General features: G+C 35.7%; 1 protein-coding gene across 1 annotated transcript; it reads right to left on the reverse strand.

The window, feature by feature from the left end:
* Nucleotides 1-464: 464 nt before the first annotated feature.
* LOC116010288 lies at nucleotides 465-16,025 on the reverse strand. Its single transcript, XM_031249625.1, has 9 exons — nucleotides 15,700-16,025; nucleotides 15,386-15,528; nucleotides 13,244-14,539; nucleotides 11,037-12,728; nucleotides 9,766-10,821; nucleotides 9,339-9,443; nucleotides 9,126-9,215; nucleotides 1,554-1,664; nucleotides 465-1,477 (listed from the first exon to the last, which is right to left on the reverse strand). The coding sequence occupies exons 2-9, from the start codon at nucleotides 15,443-15,445 to the stop codon at nucleotides 941-943; spliced, it is 4,947 nt and encodes a 1,648-aa protein (XP_031105485.1). The 5' UTR covers nucleotides 15,446-15,528; nucleotides 15,700-16,025; the 3' UTR covers nucleotides 465-940.
* Nucleotides 16,026-22,465: the final 6,440 nt, after the last annotated feature.

The following is a 22,465-nucleotide window of genomic DNA, read 5'->3' on the forward strand; positions in this document are numbered from 1 at the left end:
GTGCGTTTTTGAGATCAAAAGACATAACCAGGAATTCATAACGCCCTTCAATTCGTGTGTCCGAAACAGAAATGGAGACTATCATGTTAAGTATTATTTTCAAAACTAATTCAATTCTATGAAAGGATATAGGACAAAGCATTTGAGAATATGTAAATCATGATAACTCAACTAAACACAGAGACTAGACATTTGCTTACTACCACGGTGAAACTCGATCCATGGTCTCTTTCCTCCCAAACTAAGCCGTCCATGCAGGCAACTTCAATAGTTTTACTTAAATGAATCTTTTATTAAGATAGCTTGATAATTTCCGTTCGATTAATATTCAATTTAGTCATTAATTATAGTAGTTTTACCTAATTTAGTCATCAACTAGTAATAACTCAATTAGGTAAAACCATCGAAAAAAATGTTTACGACTAAATTGAAAAAACAAGTATAGTCTGCATGCAGATTACAACTTGGCTTCAGAACCCCGGACACATTTGATCACTTCAACTCTTCGTTAAAGCTTTTCAATGCTTTTAATCTTTACAATTTTGGTTATGTCCTGGAGATACAATCTGCAACAGGCAACCTGTGATTGTTCAAAGCAAAGTACTGATGGATAATTGCTTGCAAGCATGGACTTCATTTCACCTGCAAAATTTTTCTACTTTGGAATACAATTTTACATTTTTCCTGCATCACCATTCACCAACCCCCCCCCCCTCCCCTCCTCCCCATTTTGCACTTCTTGCCTTGAAACACTCAGTAGAAGGAAATCAGTACTAGCCCCAAAATGTCAAATGTAAGTTTGTGAAATTTATGTTATCTCGGCAGAGAGTAAGTCCGCTTATTCTCTATATGCTTGTGTTCTTGCACAGAGTGACCTACCTGTATGCTCGAACACACTGATTGGTCGGTCACGTAACAGAACATCAAGAGGCAATTGCCATCAAACCTCTTCAATCAAGACTGGCAGCTCAGCTGCAAAGAACTGCTCTGCTTTGTCTACCACACTCGAAGCGAATCTCGAGTGCAGCATCAAAGCACAAGAAGAAGAAGAAGAACTACTCTTTAGACCTTTCACATCACAAAGCTTTCCCACTTTGTTATCTTTTTGGTAGTTTCGCATCTTGGCAGTTCTTGTGTTTGTCAGAGTTCCACTTTTCTGGGAAAGAATCTGAGCATTCCGTGGACCATTCCGGGCAAATCTTTGAGGGAGATCAGTTGAGGGGTTCTTAGATTCAGGAATCAACTGATTCGACACGCCAGAATCATCTCCTGAAGGATTACAAACGGCTGAACTAGCATGTGCAGTAGGCAAACTACTTCGGCAAGCTTTGAGCAAAGAAAGGATCATATCTGTACTGAGCTCTTGTTGAATAATACCCTTATTCTGCTCGCTCCCAAAGCAGGCAGCAACTAGTGTACCAGCCAGAACTGGCATCAGCTCAGGGTCAGTGAAGAACACGAAAGGGAGGTCACAGACCTGCATTCCACAATTCATGGTTAAGTTTCATGCATCTTGGAATTTGGATAATAAATGTGTTGGAAGACTAGCTGACCTTGTGAAGTATGGTAGGGCTCTTTCCCCAACGAAGAACAGCTTGGTTCTCTGGGTGGAATAATGAAAAATAGCCAAGTAGTGACAGTGACTCCATCAATAGCAGACCAATCTAAGCCATAACAAAATTGCAGAAGCTTTTATCATGCATAGAGAAGTTTTTCTCATTGTATTGTAACTAATAGAAGCTGGGATTAAAAATGACATAAACAACGGAAGAAAAGAACAATTAAAGGCTATTTCTCAACACCAGTAGTAACACTTGTGAAAAAAATATGAGAAGAATTTGTTGTATGTTTAATGTCTCAATGGAGAGACAACATACAAATATTGAAATATATACACACAATGTGACCTTTCATTAGGAACCTATTCTTAGACAAACAACCCTACAGACACAACCCTTTGTATTTCAACACTTCCCCTTAAGTTGAAGCATGTATATCATATGCACCAAGCATGTTACAAATATATCAATCCTAGGACTTCTTAAAGATTTAGTAAATATATTAGCTAATTGATCATTCGAGCCTACAAAAGTAGTAATATCTCCGGATGCAACTTTGTCTCGAACAAAATGACAATCAATTTCAATGTGTTTCATTCTTTCATGAAAAAACTGGATTTGACACAAAATGCAAAGCTGCTTGATTATCACAAATGAGCTTCAAGGAGTCCATTGTACAAATCTTCAATTCAGTAAGGAGGTTTAGCAGCCAAATAAGTTCATGGATCAATATTCAGCTTTTGCACTTGATAGCAATATTATGTTTTTTACTTTTCCAAGAGGTTAAGTTGCCACCAAGGAAGATACAATATCCTGATGTCGACTTTCTATCCACATCCTGCCCAATTTGCATCTGTATAACCAACAATTTCAAAGTTTCTATGGCCTTCGTATTACAAACCAGTGCCGGGTGATTTCTTAATATATCGTAAAATTTGGATGATAGCCTCCCAGTGACTCTCACGTGGAGATGCCAAGAATTGACTAACAACGCTTATTCAAAAAAAAGAGATATCAGGTCGAGGTCGGGTTACAGTTAAATAAAGTAATTTCCCTACCAGTTGGTCGATATCTTTCTGGATCTAAGATAAGCTCCCTTGATCTAGTAGGAGTTGACATTTCAATCCATAGGAGTGTTAAAAGGTTTGCAATTCATCATACCCATTTCTTCAAGTATATCCAATGCATACTTTCGTTGTGATATGCAAATTCCTTGCTTGGATTGTGCTACTTCAATTCCCAAAAAGTATTTTAATTTTTCCGAGGACAAAGAAACTACGTGACTCCGCCAATGTCATTGGCTAGTATCATCTAAGGGGATAGCGTGGGCCAAGTGGACCAAAGGGTGGTTATCGAAGCTGAAAGCTAAGCATGTTTCTTCGGGCGACCCCCTCCTTCATAATCTCCCATAATAACAATATCATCAACATAAACAATGAGATAAATTCTCTTACCCTCTTGATGTCTATAAAAGATGGAATAGTTAACTTTGCTCTGATTCAAACCAAAATTTTGAACTACTATGTTGAACCTTCCAAACCATCCAAGCACGAGGAGATTGCTTTAGGCCATAGAGAGAGGATTTGAATTTACAAGCCAAGTCACTCCCCCTTGAGCAACAAACCAGGAGGTTGCTCCATGTAGACTTCTTCTTCCAAATCCTCATGAAGAAAGGCATTTTTAATGTCAAACTGATGCAAGGGCCAATGAAGAATGGCAGCCATAGAGGGAAATATTCTAACTGAAGCAATTTTAGCCACTAGGAAAAGGTGTCAGTGTAATCAATCATTCAATCCTAAAAACCTATGTATATCAATTAGTGACGAGTCGGGCTTCAAGTCTATCTACATGTCCATTTGGTCCAACTTTCACAGTATATAACCATCTGTAACCAACAATTGTTTTACCTTTGGGCAATGGAACTAATTCCCAAGTCCCTAACAAATGAAGAGCAACCATTTCATCAACCATAGCTTGACACCAACCAAGATGGGAAAGGGCTTCTTTAACAGATTTAGGAGTAGAAACAGAAGACAGGAATGTGATAAAAGCACCATATGAGAGACAATCATAAGAAATAAAGTTATTATGGGAAAGGGGTTTCATGTTGATCTATTTCCCGACTTGCGATGGGAGAGCTTGAGCTGCTTGTTGGGTCCAAATGTAGAGATAGCTCGAGAGATGAATCTGTTGGGCTATTATCAATTTGAACGACTATGGGTGGTCAAGAATGTTGATGATAAATGTAAGGACAAGGAGTGGCGTTGCTATTTTGCAAATGAGGTTTTGTAGGTAATGGACTAGGATTTATATGTGCTGATGGAGCCTGAGGTAAATGGACCTTGGACCTACCTTGAAATGTAGGGACAGGAAGAACATCAGGAAAGGGATCAAGTGATGCCGGTTAGGTGGATGAAAAGAATGGTGTAGATACAAAGAAAGTAACATCATAAGACACATAAAATCGATGCTTACCAAGGGAATAACATCTAAAACCCTTTTGCAACTAAAGTACCCAACAAACATGCACTTTAAGGATTTTGGGGAGAATTTATCACGCCCCGAGGTAGTGTGCCGAACAAAACAAGTGCACCCAAAATCTTTAATGGGAGTTTATGAAGAGGCTTATTGGGAAATAAGCACAGATGAAGGCATACACTTTATTAAATAACATGATTGAAGGATAGCATATGCCCAAAACTATGGAGGAACTTTATAATGGAGAATCATGGTGTGGGTTGCCTCAAAAAGATGTTGGTTTTTGTATTATGATACTCCTTTTTGTTGAGTATAGAGACAAGATGACTCATGGAATATGCCTTCTAAATCAAGAAAGTTACATAATGGAGTTTTAAAATATTCTCCAACATTATCACTTTTGTAAAGTTCTAATACACCCCAAATTGATTTTTTATTGCATTCAGAAAATTTTTGAAAACATTAAGCATTTTAGAACAATTTCGCATTAAGAAGACCCCCGTGTGCAATGAGATAAATCATCAGTAAAAGTAACAAAGTATTTAAAACCAAAAAATTGAAGTACAGAGAAAAGGTCCCCAAACATCATTGTGGACTAAGGAAAACAGGATGCGACTCTTTTATTGATTCAATTAGGAAAAGATGATCTAGAATGTTTTCCAAGTTGACAAGCTTCACACTCTAGGGTAGATAATTGGGACAAACATGGACCAAGTTGTCGTAATTTATTGAGGTTGGGATACCCTAACTTGCTATGGGCAAGAGGAGGAATGGTAGCGGTGCAAACTATAGGATTTGGGGTAGACAATTGATAGAGTCCTTCTGATTCATACCCCGAGCCAATCGTCTTCCTCGAACGACGATCTTGCACAATGACAGAATTAGAAGAAAGAGTGACCAAACAATCTAAAGATTTTGTAAGTTTTGGATAGAAATTAAATTGAAAGGGCATTTAGGTATATAAAGAATCGTAGAGAGAGGTTGAGTACAAAGGGGTGAAGATTTTCCAATTCCAGAAGTCATACTTTTTATACCACCATTACCTAAAACAATAGATGGAAGAGATTTAGAATTGGTGAAATGAGAAAATAAAGATGAGTTACCAGAGATATGTTCAGAGGCACTTGAAACGATAACCCATGGTCTGCTAAGGCTAGATTGGGATACAAGGGAAGTATGAGATCCTTCAGTGTAGGCTACAGGAGTGACACACTGTTGAAATTGAGGGATTGAAAGACTTGGCGGGTGGAGAATAACAACCACCCGCCAGTTAGCGGAAGCAAAGTATGTAAGAAAACCAGAGAATAATAGAATATATGAATGTATTATAATGAAAGAGTACAATAGGGTTCTTCTCTATGCCTCTATATATACTAAACTACCTACCAAATCTACCATAACAGGAATAGGTAACCCTAATAGGAATAGGAAACTAAGTCCAGCCCACTAGGAATTTCCTAATATTCAACACTCCCCCTCAAGCTGGAACATTTGAAAGTTCCAAGCTTGGATCAAAACAAACACTCTACCTCACTCAAAATTACAAATGAAAATTAAAAGCAACTAGAGGATAACAGTGCTGGATGGCTTCGGAGGGACAATGCTATACACAACCCTTGGAAATGCATCAAGGGCGAAGCTTGTCACGAACATCCTTGGGAATAATGGCACCAAGGGTAAACGCGAAAACCACCACAGCAACATAAGCACTCTAGGATGGATGGCTTCACTATGCCTGACCCTTCCTTGGGAATGAAGACGAATGCACCAAGAATGGAGCTGAACACAATCCTTGGGAATAAAGGTGAACACACTAAGGACGGAGTTGAACATGATCTTGGGAATGAACACACCGAGGATGGACTTGAACACGAACCTCGGGAATGGAGATGAACACACCAAGGATAGAATAGGACATGCTAACAAAGCCTTCATTTAGAGCGGTAGAGGCGAAAAAGGGAGCAAAGAATAGCAAAGGAGTTTACTGTGAACTGCTTAACAAAAAAACAAAACTCCAAACACACTGCTGCTAAACCAAACACTTTAAACCAAACTCCAAACACACTGGAAGCAACTGTGAACCCAAAACCTTATGAACCAAAATCCAAATACACTCCAAACAGACTCCAATCACACTGGAATGAACAGGCGACGGCGGCCGGCGACACGGCGACGGTGGTCGGAAACTGGCGGCGGTGACCGGCGGCCGGTGGCGGCGACAGGGAATTCCGACAACACGGGCAGGTGCGTCTCCTCGAGACGATTCCAGTAGTGGTTGCGGCGTCCTGATCGGAGACCGGGTGACGGAGATATGGCCGGAAAACTCTCGAACTTCCCGACGGCGGCTGCAGCGAGTGAGGGCGCGTGCGGCGGCGGACGGCGACCGGGTTTGCGGCGGAAGACTCGCGACGATGTTCCCGAGGGCTCTGTGGTGTTAGATCGGAGGAAGAACCACGAGATCGACGGTGAACGTGAAACAGTCGCGGTGGCGCGGTGATAATTCCCGACGAGGTGCGGCTGCTACGGCACTGGGGATTGGGTCCTAGGGTTTAGGCTCTGATACCATGTTGAAATTGAGGGATTGAAAGACCTGGCGGGTGGAGAATAACAACCACCCGCCAGTTAGCGAAAGCAAAGTATGTAAAAAAACCAGAGAATAATAGAATATATGAATGTATTATAATGAAAGAGTACAATAGGGTTCTTCTCTATGCATCTATATATACTAAACTACCTACCAAATCTACCATAATAGGAATACGTAACCCTAATAGGAATAGGAAACTAAGTCCAGCCCACTAGGAGTTTCCTAATATTCAACCCACACCAGAAGCCTTGGCTTTGGCTTTAAATCAAACAAACTCTTCATATTCAACAGAGGAAATGGTTTGGGAACTTGGTTCTCCCAGTTGAGATTGAGCAACATTAACTTGGGTAAGCACTAGATTCCCATGAAGTTTCTAACATCAGCCCCGTGTATATCTAGATTTATTACAATAATCGCAAAATCAAGTGTTTTTTGTCCACGATTTTTAGTTCATCCACGACCTCATTGTGTCACTGGAGCAAATTCTTCAAAAGTAGATGTTTGAACAATTGGAATAGAGGTTACCTGCAAGAGACATTTGAACAACTGTGGTTCCTAGGAGAATGTTGCTTCCAAGGATTTGATTTCGGGTACTTCCAAATTCTGGATCTAATTTGGTCAGGAGAAGTATTACAAAGAATTTCTCTCATTGGGTAAGTTGCTCTGTCGGTGTTCCACCAATAGGCATGAGTGTACCAAACTCAGTTATCAAACTTTGGGCTTTACAAAGAATGTTTCCATATCAATACCATCTTTCTTCAAGTTAACTAAGTTATCAGTAGAATTAAGAGACACCATTAGTGTATAGGGATTTAGCTTGATTCCATACCTCTACACATGTCTTAAAGAGACATCATTAGTGTATAGGGATTTAGCTTGATTCCATACCTCTACACATGTCTTAACTCTTAAAGGCCCGGAAAAGAGGCAACAACTATGGAAAACTACATAGCTAAGCATCTAACCTTTCCCAAATTGCCTTTTCATTTTCCGATATCTTATCCACCCCCTTTTTTAAGTGGCCAGCAACTCCTTGGCCCATAAACCAAGATCTGTAATTTTGATATGCTCATAATTTTTCAGAAGTGATCACTGGGCTTCTAGACAAATTAGGTACATAAATAGAGTTCGAGACAATAGGATTTCAATAAGAAAAGAACTAAAGGATATTTTTTTCAACACCAGTAGTAATACTAAACAGATCTTTGACCACAACAGCAGATTCACAAAGTTATCCACCCCTTTTTTATGTGGTCAACTCCTTGGTCCATAAACCATAACTCAACGGCATCAAACCAAGATCGGTAATTTTGAGATCCACATAATTTTTCAGGAGCACAGGCTTCCAGACAAGTTAGGCACATAAATAAAGCTCGAAACAATAGGCATATTATTGGAAAAAAGGAAAAACAGTACCGGAATTATAATTTCTGTCAGAGGACATTGTTACCAAAAAGAAAACTAATGACACAGATGGAGTCGGCGATGGGACTTACTAGGTCAAATTTGCCAGAGGTTTTAGAAGAGATAGGTAGCACTAGTTTGACAAAAAAATCTCACCAGAAGCAAGTAAATTTGAAAAATAGGGTTCAAATGAATAGTAACTCTACAGTTCATGCAACGAAAAATAAAAATAAAACAAAAACAAAAACAAAAACAAAACAAAAACAGAAACAAAACAAAAACAGAAACAAACAAAAAAAAAAAAAAAAAAAAAAAAGCAAAACAAAATTTAAGCCTTGGCTGTGATACCATGTGGAAAAAGATAAGAATTTGTTGTATACTTGTATTTTCCATGTCTCAATGCAGAGATAACATACAAATAGATAGACACAATGTGATCTTTCATCAGGAACTTATTCTTAGACAGCCAACCCTTTGTGTTTCAAGAAGAAAAGAACAATTAAAGGCTATTTCTTTCAACACCAGTAGTAATACAAAATAGATATTTGACTACAGCAACAGATTCAAAAGGTTAAATACTTCAGTTGTCCCTCAAAAAGTCTCCTTTCTATTTTGGGAGGTATAATAAGTTCGTTAGTTTATTTATTTATTTATTTATTGACTTTCAAAAAAAGAACAAAACAAAAAACAAAAACAAAAGCCTTATGTTAGATGAAAACTTTAGATGAAAGATAATACTTCATCTAAAGGATAAGAATGGATCCATGCAATTTAATTAATAATTAACATCAATAGTGGATTAAATGAAAGTTCCTTTATTATCTGTATTTTTCAAACAGGACACTATCTGTGGGATAGAGTATCCTTCTAGGCTTTTTGTTAGGTACTGTCATGATAGCACACAGAGAAATGTGAGCTTGCATGCACATGCACACCAGATTTCAGCTTTGAAATTCCATCCTAGGAAAGAATAGCTCTAGGACAATGTCCTAATCAAATAAGTATGTTTCAGTGCATGATAAGTTTCTCGCTCTACAAGCAAATAAGGAGATTGTCTTGAAGAAATTAAAATTAAAACAAAGTGTGGATAACATCACCTGATCAGTTGCTAGAGCCCACTTGTTAGTGCAATGAGAAAGTAGAAAACTTGTTAAGTGAAAGAATTCCATTTTCAGGTCCGGTCTGGCCTGTGATCCATTCAGGAGGTCAACATAAGTAAACATGAGAGATTCAAAAAGATAAACACATGGTCATAAAATGTTGCAAAAAAGTCTCCTGATCAGGGAAGAATAGTTTCAGGAATAACTTACCAGCATCTTCTGTATAAAAGATATATCTATTAGTGCCAAATTGTTCAACACCTTCAGCACCCCAGTTGCCACTTCTTCAAAATTAGATGGAAGGACATAGGATGTCTGACAGAAAATTGGAGTATAAATCTTATAACTTTGATCGTGGAAAGAGATACACATTTTGTAACAATTACAGTAAAGCTTATGTTACACACACACACACACAAAGAAAGGAAAGTAATTTTTGTAGAAATTACTAACAATTATAATATGTAGTATTACATGGTGAGATATAAAGTTAGAAGAATCATTGATAGAATGAGGGTTTCACTCATCTTTCCTAACCAAAATGAAAGGGCAGAGGCAAACAGTTACTTATTAAGGTTTAATCAACTATTAAGTCAGAATACTGAAATCCAGAACTATGAACAGGCATCTAAGTCACCTGTTCAGAAAATCTGTTGTTCGCCTGCAATAGAACAGCTGTTAACATGGATGGTAGACACACTAAGCCAGTCTCATATATTGCAGAAAGAAGGAAAGCTACAGGTTGTTTTGAGCCCAACTCATTTCCAGTTTTTGGTTCCTCACTATTATTAATAGGGTTCTCATCCTTGTGAGAAACAGAAGAGCCCAAAATAGCATCTACCATATTACTCTGCAATTCACAGGATGCAGTGGCAGTTTCTCTCACTGTACCAGAACTCTGGTCAACCAATGTTGAGCTATTACCATTGACCTTTATACAATCATCATGGGACTTATCTTCTGATATATCTGTCAATGTTATGGCTACACCTTCAGTAATTGCCACTGAAGGTAATTTAATCTCCTGCCTATAACTGGTGGACAATTCCTGTTTATCTTCTGCAAGCTCAGCTGGTTTAACCTCTTCAGTACTTATTTTTGGAATGGACTCACAATCAATTAAGCACAGATTTCTGAATCTGGATGTGAGAACTGAAAGCAGATTGATGCTCAGAAGTATTGATGAAGGGAAAGGAGAGCCTTCCACATGAGGTCGATCATATAGTGCAAAAAGATCCCGTAACCGGTGAATAACTTGGTATGCTATCACTAGTTCTGTTAGACCATCCTGCAATTGAAGGTCACGCTCACCAGAGCTTGTATGACCAATAATTGCTGCCACAGTCCAGAGAAAACCATCCAAAACATCAGAAATCAACTCCAAATTTTCAACTGATGTTTTGCTTGATATTAAGTTGGTTGAACCAGGGGAATTTGATGATGCTGCAATTTTGATATAGTTTTCAAGAGATGCGGCCAACATGGGGATGACTGGGGGCAGGAGGTTCTGTGCAAGGAAATAACTCCTATTTGCATGTGTTGAAAGCACCACTCTCAGAAGTCTCAAAAGGTGCACTGTAACCTGGCAGGCTTCAGGTTTGGATGTGTGGGAGGCAGGGAGAGCAGAAGCAATAAAATCAAGCAGACCAGCTTGGCGAGAAGCTTGCAACTCCGCATCCCTTCCTTCTAAAAACTACATACAAATAAAGCCACAAACAATAAGCAATAGTTGACAAAGGAAACAGGAAGGAAAGAAACGAATGAAGTCATTAGCTATTATAGTATCAGATATCATTATATGTTTGTCAAAATTAATAAGTTATAGAAAGTGATTATCAAGATAAAGAAAAGCATCCTCTTTTTCTCATCATTCAAGGCAATAAATTATAATAGATGCCATAGAATTACCTTGATAATTTCAGCTGCAATTAGTCCAAAAGACGCTGCCCCTGCCTTTCTTGCCTGGCGAAGTTTCTGAAGTTCCTGAAGCCATTTTCCAATTTTTATCTTTGCAGTTGCAACAGCAGTTCGATATGCAAAACCATTATTTTCAGCTCCAACTGATGTCTCAATCAATTCATACTTCAGAGCCATAAGTCTTTGACGAATTCGTTTAATCCTTCGTTTGAGTGAATGCTGCAATGTTGCATTGCTAGAGGCAAGGGCATTCCCTTCAGAACCAGAGCAGTTGTTTCCTAGAGAATCTTCACCATTACTGTTGGGTGTAGATCTGTTTTGCCCCTCCTTATTACTAGTGCGGCGCAGTAAAGGTGATTGATCCCTGAAATCCATTGAAGCCCTTTCCCTTATCTGCTCCAGGTAAAAATTACGACGCTGTTCGCTCTCTCTGAGTCTTTCAGCTAATTTTTGGGCCAGTAGCTCAGCTTCCTCCTGCTGGGCTTTGGCCCGGACCTGCTTTCTTCGCATCTGCTCCATAGCCCTAGCTTCACGTGCTGCAGTCGATGCCTTGCGTTCCTCTTCCCTTCTCACTTGAGCCTCCTCCTTTTTCCTTTGTGTTTCTGCAAGTCGCTGCAATTTTTCTGCTTCAATAAGTTTCCTGCGTTCCAAGACTGCTCCTTCCCTTGCCATATCTTCTTTTTGTTTTGTTTTCAAAACTTGAAGTTTCTCAGCTCTCCTCAATTCAGAATCATGGAGCTTCTGACGCAAAATGAGTTTTTTGTTCTCTTCATTCAGTGAAGTGATGAATCGAACCTCATTGACTTTAATGGTTTCATCACCAGCTCTTCTTGCAATCTCTGCCAAATAAGCTTCATGTCGAGATTCACTACGCTGGTGGCGAGCATACATTACCTCCCGTAGTCTCATGTTACGTACAGTTTGCCATTCGTTGACACGGTTCAGTTTTTCTGATGTTCGCTGAAGTCTTTGAACTCTCTCATTCTCAAGCTCAGATCTGATTCTCATAGCCCTTGCATGTTTTTCTTCTGCTTCCTTTTTCAGATCAAGGGCAGATTTTTTCTTCTTCTCAGGAGACATAAGTTTATCATGCAAAATGCGGGCACGCTCAGCACTTTTCCTACTCAAACCCGGAGAATGTGAAAAACGTGAAGAAACGCGGTAGGGTGACGCAAGGATATCCTCCCAGTTCCTTTTCTCTTTCCAAGCATCCATGGATTTCCATGGCATTTCATTCCGTTTTTCTTTCTCCCTTTCAGAAAGAGGAACTTGCTTTTTTGAGTGATCAACTGATTTTGAGTTTTTTTCAATCATATTATCTGCAATTACTTTATCTTTCTTGTTTTTTACAGTGACAAAAGCAGCATCTTTATGAGGCAATCTAGATGCATGAGAGTTGGACCTGCCTGCATCACCATTTCTTTTCTCTTTACTTGAATTCCGATGAGATAGATCAGATGCACCACTTACCTTCCTTGCCTTTGCTACTGGTTCTTTCTCATTGCTCATAATATCTGTCCTCTCTGTATACTTCCTCAAAAGGTCACTGGTTTCACAATCAGAACCCAGTTTTCCAGCATCATTTGCACGAGCCCTTGCTCTTTCTTGTTGAATTTTTCTGAAAGCCTCAAGAGATGAAGCCAGTATCTCAGCCCTGTGTGGTGAAGTAGTCATTCTGCGGACCTGCAAAGTATTAAATTGAAAAATACTAATCACTCTGGAGCACATGGCAATTTAAATCTATTCCTATTAATTATTAACGTGTCGATAGTTTAACTGCCAACACTAAAGCTCAAATTAATATTTCACATAACATGACATCCATGCACCATTTTTGTTATAGCTCAGAATAAGCACATTAAAATGTTTATACAATTTTAATTCGTTAATCTTGATAAGAGTTACAAAACTATGTGAATTATGACACCACTCCATCAGGCATAGAGATAAAACAAGAAACTTATTTATTTTCAATGAAATAGCAATGTCAGAAAATAAAAATTACAAAAGAAAATAACCCTTAGGAATAAAGTTCACAGTGAAGATGTTAAATATTCCGCATATTAGCTGACTAGCTCTTGAAGATATCGTTTTCATTTTTTGAACATGCAGTAATTTAAAGGTTAAAATCAGTATACCTTCTAAGCAAATTCCCATAGAGGAATATAAGAAAAACAGAAAGGAACAGGAATGCTGACCTCCCATGAGAGAGCATGTGGCCTACGATGGTCAGACTTCATGATTAATGGTGCACCATCAATTACACGAGAAGAGGTCCTCTTCATTTTCTCAAATTCCTTCACTCTTGAATTGAGTTCTTTGAAATCTGAAGCAGCTTCTTCAAGAACAAGAATTGCCTCTTTTGTTTGCTCCATGTCACACTCTAACTCACAAAGTAAATAAAGCTCATCGACTGCCCTGTTAAGGTTCTCAAAGAGGAAGCACCAAAGGCGTTGCCTAAACCTCTCTTTACTTTCACTATTATCATATGCATCAATAGCACCTATGTTTTGTGTTTTACTTTCACTATCACCTTGTGCCCTGATATCCCCAATAGAAGCTTCCAATGACGATTCTCCATGAATTTCAGGTTGTACTTTATCAGGATCTGCTGATTCAGAGTCTTGTGATGTTCCTGCCATTTTTGAATTTCCATCAATAATAGGTACTTTGGAATTTTCCAAAGTACATGAGGCAGCAGGAATTGCAGACGGGCCAAGCTCCTCAACAAATACTCCAGAATTAGTTTGATTAAATTTATTGAAACTGTCATCATTTTTTGTTTTGGAATGCATATGGTGTCCTCTGTGATTTGGCACAGCAGCAGAGGGAGGATCAAGTATTTTCTCACTTGTAATTTCAATTTTCACATCTTCAGAAAAGATTTCATCAACCTCCATAGATTTTTCCCCAACAAATTCATTATTTTGAGACATCAAATGAGACTGTGGATCTTGATCAATAGGCAATTCATTTTCTTCAGGATAAATAGAACAAATCTGTGACACAGAATCATTAACCTTTTCATACTTCCTGCCAACCAAATTGTGATTTGCAATCTCGCCAAACTTAATTTCAGCTCCAACATTGTCTCCAAAATGCAACATCAGAGCTGTATCATCCAAATCACCCCACTTGATTTTTGGCAGAACATCCTGATTATTCCTCTGCAGATGTTCATCAATGACTCCTTTACCACTGACATTTGCACCAACTGACAGAGGTGTATTAAAATTTGTATTGCCTTGACTAACGACACATTTGTCTAGATAATGTGTGGTTGTTTCACCTTTATGTGGAACAGAACAAGAATTGGCAACACCAGCAGAAGCTTTTGAAGCATAACGTCTCTCTGCTTTTAGAGGCTGGCTAGTGCCTTCATTCTTCTCACGATTTACATCCAACAAACAACTATGAGGGCTAGCAGAATCTGATCTCCCAGGCAATCCTCCAGCCCAACCATGTGTTGAGGACTTTGAACCACTTCTATGCTTCTGCAAAGTGCAGAACACAACTTAAAGTACGCCATTAAAATGTACTCTGTATAAATTTAGGGCCAAGAAAGTTAAAAGAACTGTATAATATAAAGCACTGGAAACTCAAACATGTCCTTCTGAGGTCATCTTCTTGGCCTTTATTCATAAATTTCAAAACACAGCATGGTGCCAAGAATTTCAGTCATTTCTTCATTCAGAAAGTACCTCAGTATCCAGCAGTTGATATCACAATTTGATTCAACATAATTATTTTCACAATTTGATACACTCCGTAGTATTTTAGAAGGTGAATACAACAAATGTGAGATTGGAATTTTACCATACATTTGAAGAAGGGCCCTCAACACTGTTCAGATGATTCAGTTTCCTAAGAGCATTCAATAATTTTCAAAAGTAGACAGTTCTAAAAATTCAAATTAAGTAATAACTTATTTTTGCATATCATGCTCGTCAATTTCAACTAATTACCAGTAGGAGGATGAATGTCATCAATTATGCTTCATACAGAGAATGGTGACCGTTCAAGCATTGTAAAAGGTAAATAAATAATTGCTGGTGCTAGTATAAATACAGGATATATCAATCTCCATAAATAATTCATTCTGATTTTACAAAAGCAAATGAACAGAATAGACATAAACACCAGATCGTGCATCTTATGTTCTGACTTCATATCCAATTATTTCTTAATAGCATACATTTAAAGATTTAACAACCCATTGTATAGCCATTTCCATGATCATAATCACCTTTAAAGATGCAACAGAAACGATTCTATCCCAGCAAAGATAGATAAGTTAAGGCATCATATGACCAAAAAATGGGTATCTAAAAAAATCAAACCTTTTTCACTTGCATCCAACCGGAGCTTTGATCATTGTCTACTACATTGCTGCTCTCCATGAAAGTCCAATTAAGGCCGCTCCTCCTCAGCCCCTCACCCTCTTTGCCCAACAAGAATCACCAATTTAGGAAAAAAAGTGTCCCTGAATTTTCACAGCACCAGTAAGAAAAAAATTACCCATTTGGCCAAATGACAGAATCATGACACCCCCAAAAAAGTACAAATTTAAGCAGAAAAAAAAAATATAAAAAGGTGAAACGATTATCTAAATAACGGGTTTCCTTCAGGAAAAAGAAAAAGTAAAGAAGTTTACCACATGGGATTCACATTTGAGATATTTACAATGGGTCAGAGCAGTGCGTTTGGAACAAGAATAATAGAAAAATAAAAAAGAAAAATTCCGGTGAGTTTTCCAAGAAATTGAGAAAATCCAAAGGGGTGAATTTCGATTATTGAGAGCTCGTCGTTTGAATGCCTATTATTGTTGCTTATTTCTAGGGTTTTGGAGGCGTACGGAGCTCCATTGAAGTAGTCTGAATTCTGAAAGAGAGAATTTGATGATAATAGTAAAAGTGATTGTTTAATAGCGAGCAATGCTTTCAAGAAGAAGATTGTGATGTTTTGATGCGGTGGCGAATTGCGTGGAACATCATTACTGTATTTTAAGGATACTAGTGATTGCAAGAATAGGGAAATGCCTAATATGGATTTTTAAATTACTGATTCAGAAATTCCTCATTTGATATCATCTTGTCGTATCTCAATATAAGATTATCAATTTTTTTATAAAATAAATATTTCAATAATGCATGTGATCTGTAACAGAAATGTTGAATTAGTTGGTGTTTTAAAAGAAAGTACCCTCACTAAAAAGTACCCTAACCATAGTTTTTACAAGACAAAATCCTATTAATTGGCGTGCCATGCTCTTGTTGTAACTTCTACCATAAATTAATTAAAATCTTGGTTAAGGTGTGTCATTGTAAACTAGATCAAATCATTTCTTGCTAGAGATCATAGTTTTTTATTTGATCTAGTCTCCTAGTGTGCTTCACTGCAATTTTAGTGCATTGGCGCAATGAACTTTCAAAAATACTAAAAACAAAAATATGAACAATTCATTTCAGCAAACAATTATGCTAACATTTTTTAGTTTTTGTTAGTGGTCTAATTTTATTGACTCTTATTAGGTTTGTAGATGTAGATGTTTAGAAATTTGAAAAATGATTTTAGAAAAAATATTTTTTGTTGTATTAGATTATGCTCGTTGACTGTTAACTCCCAACCAATGAACTGTTTGCAAGATAGATGTAATGAGAATAGTAAAAGAGGGAAAATAGACAATAGTGTTGGTAACCAAGATTTTCATTAACCTCACAAACATACAACATATGTAAGTATATATATTACAAATATAACAGATAACAATGGCATGCTTAATTACCGAACTGTTCCGTCCGTTACAACATAAATAATGTCCACATTAAAATATATTTATAACATATTTTTTAATTGTTCTACATTTGGCATTAAAGAAAATAAAGTTAACAAATATTTATTATAGTCAATAAAAACAATGTCGGAATAAAATATTTTTCTAAATTTTTAGATTGAATATTTTTTTTATTCTTTATTTTTTTTCATTTGTCATCTTTCTCATATCTTTTTAAATTAGTTTTCAAATTATTATTATCATCGGGACATCACCACACCACTACTACCATTTATTATTGTTGTTGTTGTTGTTATAACACATAATATGTTCATTTTCAAGAAAAATGAATCAAATATATAAAAAAAAAATGTAATTTTTTAACTTTCACCAAACAAGGAAATATAACTTTCAACCAAACAAAATCAAAATAGTTTACAGAAAATGAATTATTTTCTGGAATATATATATATATATATATATATATATATATATATATATACACACACATATATATATAAATGAAAATGGCATCTTTACTCTTTAGTCCCTGAGTTATAGGGGTAGTGCCGACTCAGTCCCTAAGTTATGGCCGTATCCGAGTTTAGTCCCTCAGTTATTCGCAAAGTGGCGAGTTTAGTCCCTGACTCCCTGGCCATTAATTTTGACGAAAAAATTAAAAAATATTTAAAGCTTGAGGGGTAAAATAGGAAATTCACATTTTATTCTTCTTCTTATATCAAAACTACTTTTACAACATTATTTTTCACTTCTTAGCCTAATTATTTTCAAGATTCTTCAATTTTAAAAGCATTTCAATAACTTTCAAATGACTTGTTAGGAACCTGGCTCTCGTATAACACACTTACTTAGCACATACAAACAAAGAAACACTTGATCATTGTATTTAGGTGTATGAAACACACTATCCTAACAAATTTTGATTTTTTTACTAAGCAACAAATGTAATCAAATTAAAACTTTTGAGATACAAAATGATGTCAAATTTCTCGGGTTGCTTTTATGAGAAATTCACCAAAAGAATATTTGACTAAACTACTGCATACAAAAGAATTTTTACATACTAAAAATCTCAAGTTATTTCGTTGGTGAATTTCTCATAAAAGCAACTTGAGAAATTTGACATCATTTTGTATCTCAAAAATTCTAGTTTGATTATATTTGTTGCTTAGTAAAAAAAATAAAAAATTGTTAGGATAGTGTGTTTCACACGCATGAAGACAATGATCAAGTGTTTCTTTGTTTGTGCTAAGTCTTAAGTGTGTTATACGAGAGTCATGTTCCTAACAAGTCATTTGAAAAGTTATTGAAATGATTTTAAAATTGAAGAATCTTGAAAATAATTAGGCTAAGAAGTAAAAAATAATGTTGTAAAAGTGGTTTTGATATAAAAAGAAGAATAAAATGTGAATTTCCTATTTTACCCCTCAAATTTTAATTTTTTTTTTAAATTTTTTCGTCAAAATTAATGGCCATGGACTAACTCGCCACTTCGCGAATAACTAAGGACTAAACTCGGATACGGCATAACTCAGGGACTGCATCGGCACTACCCCTATAACTCAAGGACTAAAGATGTCATTTTCCCTTTAAATAAACTAATAATTATTAGGAAATAGAACAATGTCGTAGGAAATGTACCTATTAATTTAGGTTGCCCATTCTAGTCACAAAATTAAATGAGAGATACGAGGAAGGGGTCTGAATATGGACACGTATCCACGATTCTAGAAAAAATAAATTAAGTTGCCCATTCTAGTCACCAAATTAAATGAGAGACGCAAGGAAGGGGTCTGAACGTGGACATGTATCCACGACTTCTGAAAAGTATTACGGATGAGGAAGGCAACAACCAAAATGTTGCCACAACACATTTCCCATGTGTGCAAATTAAACATAGTTAAGTGGGCGACAATAGCATGTATGGTTCCCATTAATTATTTCCTCTCCATAAGTCTTCAAGCCTCCTTGAAAGTGTTAACCTTTATGAAGAAGGAAAAGTAAGGTTTTAATTGAAAGCAATCTGGGACAAGGTAAATGATTTTTCAACAATAATTAGTGGAGGAGATCGAGAAGAACAATTATCTTGCCTACAGGTATTTGATTGCTTAATTAGTGGAGGAAGCTAAGGCCAAATTGAAATGACAACAAATAGAGCCGTGAACGAACGACAACACTTTCAACTTTCCTCATCTGCATATATAGGGAAAATTATAATTGATGCCCCTCTATAATATGTCAATTATCAATGTTACTCATGAATTATTATGGTGTAAATATTGCCCCTAAATTTTCAAAAATAATACATATATTGCCCCTAAATTTTCAAAAACAATACATATATTGCCCCTCCCGTGGTGTAAATATTGCCCCTCTTTCGTTGCGGGAGGGGCAATATATGTACCATTTTTTTAAATTGAGGGGCAACATTTACACCACTAATAATTCAGGGGTAACATTGATCATTGATATATTATAGAGGGGCAAAAATTACAATTTTTTCGCATATATATGCGATGCAATTTAAGAAATGGGGTTTTGAGATAATAATGGAAATTGATAGTGTAACGATATAGTTTGTAGTTAGATGGAGAAGTAGTGATTATTTTGCTTTCTAGCTAATAAGAAATGAAAAATGATAAGTGTATTTTTATAGAGTATAATTTTATCTATGTATTTAGTTTTTATTTGGTGAAAAGAAGAAGTTATAACTCACATCTTTTTTCTAAATCAATCAAAACATGTCACTTTATTAGTATAAATTATTTCGTGGACCAAATTTCACTATGTATATTGTGGACTACACATGCTGTTTTAATATTAATAGGTTCATAAAATATGAACTGTAAGTACATAATAATATTATTAACTATTTATAATGGAGAAGAAAAACTCTATCGCTCAGTTGAAAATTTTAAGGTTAGAGGGTTGAATTTGAACTATTTTATATCCGAGAAGAAAAAGTATACAGAAATCATAATTTGATAGTTCAAAAGTCTTTGAATACTAGTAGACTTTTAAAAATTTTTAAAAACTCTGAACCGAATACTAGTAGACTTTTAAATACTTTTTAAAAGTCAGAATCGAATACCATCATACTTTTAGAGACTTTAAAATTCTTTAGAAGTTTATACACATCTTTATTGATTATACACCCTAAATTAATTAGAATAAACAATCATTCAATCAAGTTACTTTTTTTCTCGGTGTAACCCCTAGCTAAGTAGGTTAGACAATACAATTGGATTGATAACCATAAGATTCTAAGTTCAACTCTCCTCTCTAAATATAAGGTATTTATTGAAAAAATTGATTATGAACAAAGTTGCTTTACTTTCTTATGATCGTTTGCCGATTATGTTGACAAAACTATGAATTTTATCGTAAACTAAAGTTATTTTTCTTTCATTTTTCTCTAATTATTATTTAATTGGCTGGTTAAACTATCCACCGAAAAATTCAATTTGACTCATAAGCTTTAACTGAACTGAAGAAAACAATTCCCTCAATTATTATTATTTGAAATAAAAGAAAACGTTAATTATACACAAAACCCAAAATTATTATACAAAGCATCTATTCCATTTCATATGGTGAAGGCATGACTTTTAGCGTAGACAAGTAGAATCTCAACAAATTATTGGACTTTGGTGTCCAAACCTCAACACACCATCATATATTTTACTAATAACAATAATTCTAGAGGTTTTTTCTTTTTAAAAAAATTATTATCTTAATTAGATGTCAAACTATAAGAAAATGGTAAAATAGGGCTTCGAATTTTATTTTTAAAAAATGGGAAGAGTTAAATAACTTTATCTAAGAAGTCAATTAGGCCTTTAAATTTTTTAAAGTAACAATTAAACCTATCAACATTGTATTTTGATGCAATGAAGTCCAAAACCCAGTTAGTGACTTGCTATCACAAGTCACTAGGATTCTGGTCAACGTTTCGGTCAACTCCTGCGATATTTCCGGCAAAAAAGTGGGTCGTCGGTCACTTTATTGCTGGAAATATGGAAATATCATCAGAGTTGGCCGAAATGTTGACTGGAACCATAGTGACATGTGATAGCATGTCACTAATCGATTTTTGGACTTTATTGTATCAAAATATAATGTTGATAAGTTTAATTGCTACTTTAAAAAGTTTAGGGACATAATTGACTTCTTAGGTAAAGTTCAATGTCTTATTTGACTTTTTTTTTCCAAAAAAAAAAATAAACTTTTTTTTTATTTATATAAAAAATTTGACGCAATTAAACTGATAACTTATTACAATTAAGTTAAATAGCGGATAAAATTTGTTGAAGTGTTATTTTTAATATATATATATATATATATATATATATATATATATATATATATATATACATATATAATGGTCATTAAGAAGATTGAGAGGTGCCAAGTACTTTGTGCTTAGATGGCAAAGTAGTAACTCTCTCATATGAGAGGTCATGAGTCTGAGCAGGCTTGTTTTTTTTTTGTTCACACATACTTTCTTACTTTCTCAACCTACTGAAGCACACAAAGAGCCAACGAGGGACATTTGGGCTGCCCCACTGGGGATCGAACAGCGACCTCTCACTTGGGGGAGCCACATCGACCTCTCACTTAGGGCCGCTTGACCACAAGGTCTTTGGCAATGAAATAGTGAAAGACTGCTAATTGAGTATATGCATGAGTGTGACTTGTTATGAGGTGTAAAGAGGTGAAACTTCTTCATTTGTTTGTTTGTTTTTTGTACTAATTACTTTTAGATAAGACTATTTAGTTTAATTGTATCAAATTAAAAAGTTAATGCGTTTAAGTGTTTAACTATAGCTTTTTAAAATTCATGATGTTTAATTACTTTTTATTTTTTATTTTTATTTTTATAAAGTTTGATGTCTTATTTCCCTCAAAATATTATTACTTTTTTTTGATGGTTCAATAGTATCATACTATGATTAATATTTTCCAAAATTATTTCATCCCAAAACTTTTTATATGGTCCAATGGCACCCATATATGACATTAAATCAGAATGTAATAAGTTTGATCCAAAAGTAATCCGAATTTCATAATACTCCACAATACACTTTTGTTCCATTATTTTTCCTCACAAATTAAATTTAAGAGGGAAAATAATAATAATTCTAGCATAGACATCCTAATTTGAGGTGTACATAAATTTTCTCTCAATTTTTTTTGAAGTGGTGTTTTTATTTAATTCTTCAATCTTCATATACATATTTCACTAGTCTTGAATGAAAAGTTCAAAAAACCTTAAAGTTAATTTAGTTATATCCATAACTTGATCATACTGTTTTTCAATTTAAAAAATCACACGTCCATCACCACGGATAGATTTGAGCACTTTTTAAACTTAAAATTGTGTTAGTTTAACATTTTTTTGGCGATCTGCCAATTAAGTTGCTTGGTTAAATGTTTGATTGCATAGAGTGGTTCTCATGCCCTCCAAATATCATTTGTAATGGATTTGAATTAATGAGGTTATCCTTTTCAAAAAAACAAACATTAAAATATACTACTCCGTGTGTTTTATACCAAACCCTCGAGAGCGAAAGTTGATGCTGACACATGACCAGTTCCAGGAAAGAGCCCCATGTTCTGCCAACCC

The sequence above is a fragment of the Ipomoea triloba genome, chromosome 2 (genome assembly GCF_003576645.1).
Source record: "Ipomoea triloba cultivar NCNSP0323 chromosome 2, ASM357664v1".
Lineage (NCBI taxonomy): Eukaryota > Viridiplantae > Streptophyta > Magnoliopsida > Solanales > Convolvulaceae > Ipomoea > Ipomoea triloba.

Excerpts from the sequence above, each read along its gene's own strand:
- LOC116010288 (XM_031249625.1), bottom strand. The coding sequence starts at position 15,445 with ATGGAGAGCAGCAATGTAGTAGACAATGATCAAAGCTCCGGTTGGATG. Across the intron at positions 9,444-9,765 it reads ACAACAGATTTTCTGAACAG|ACATCCTATGTCCTTCCATC; the intron begins GTGACTTAGATG and ends ATTTTCTGTCAG. Across the intron at positions 9,216-9,338 it reads CTTTTATACAGAAGATGCTG|GCCAGACCGGACCTGAAAAT; the intron begins GTAAGTTATTCC and ends AATGGATCACAG.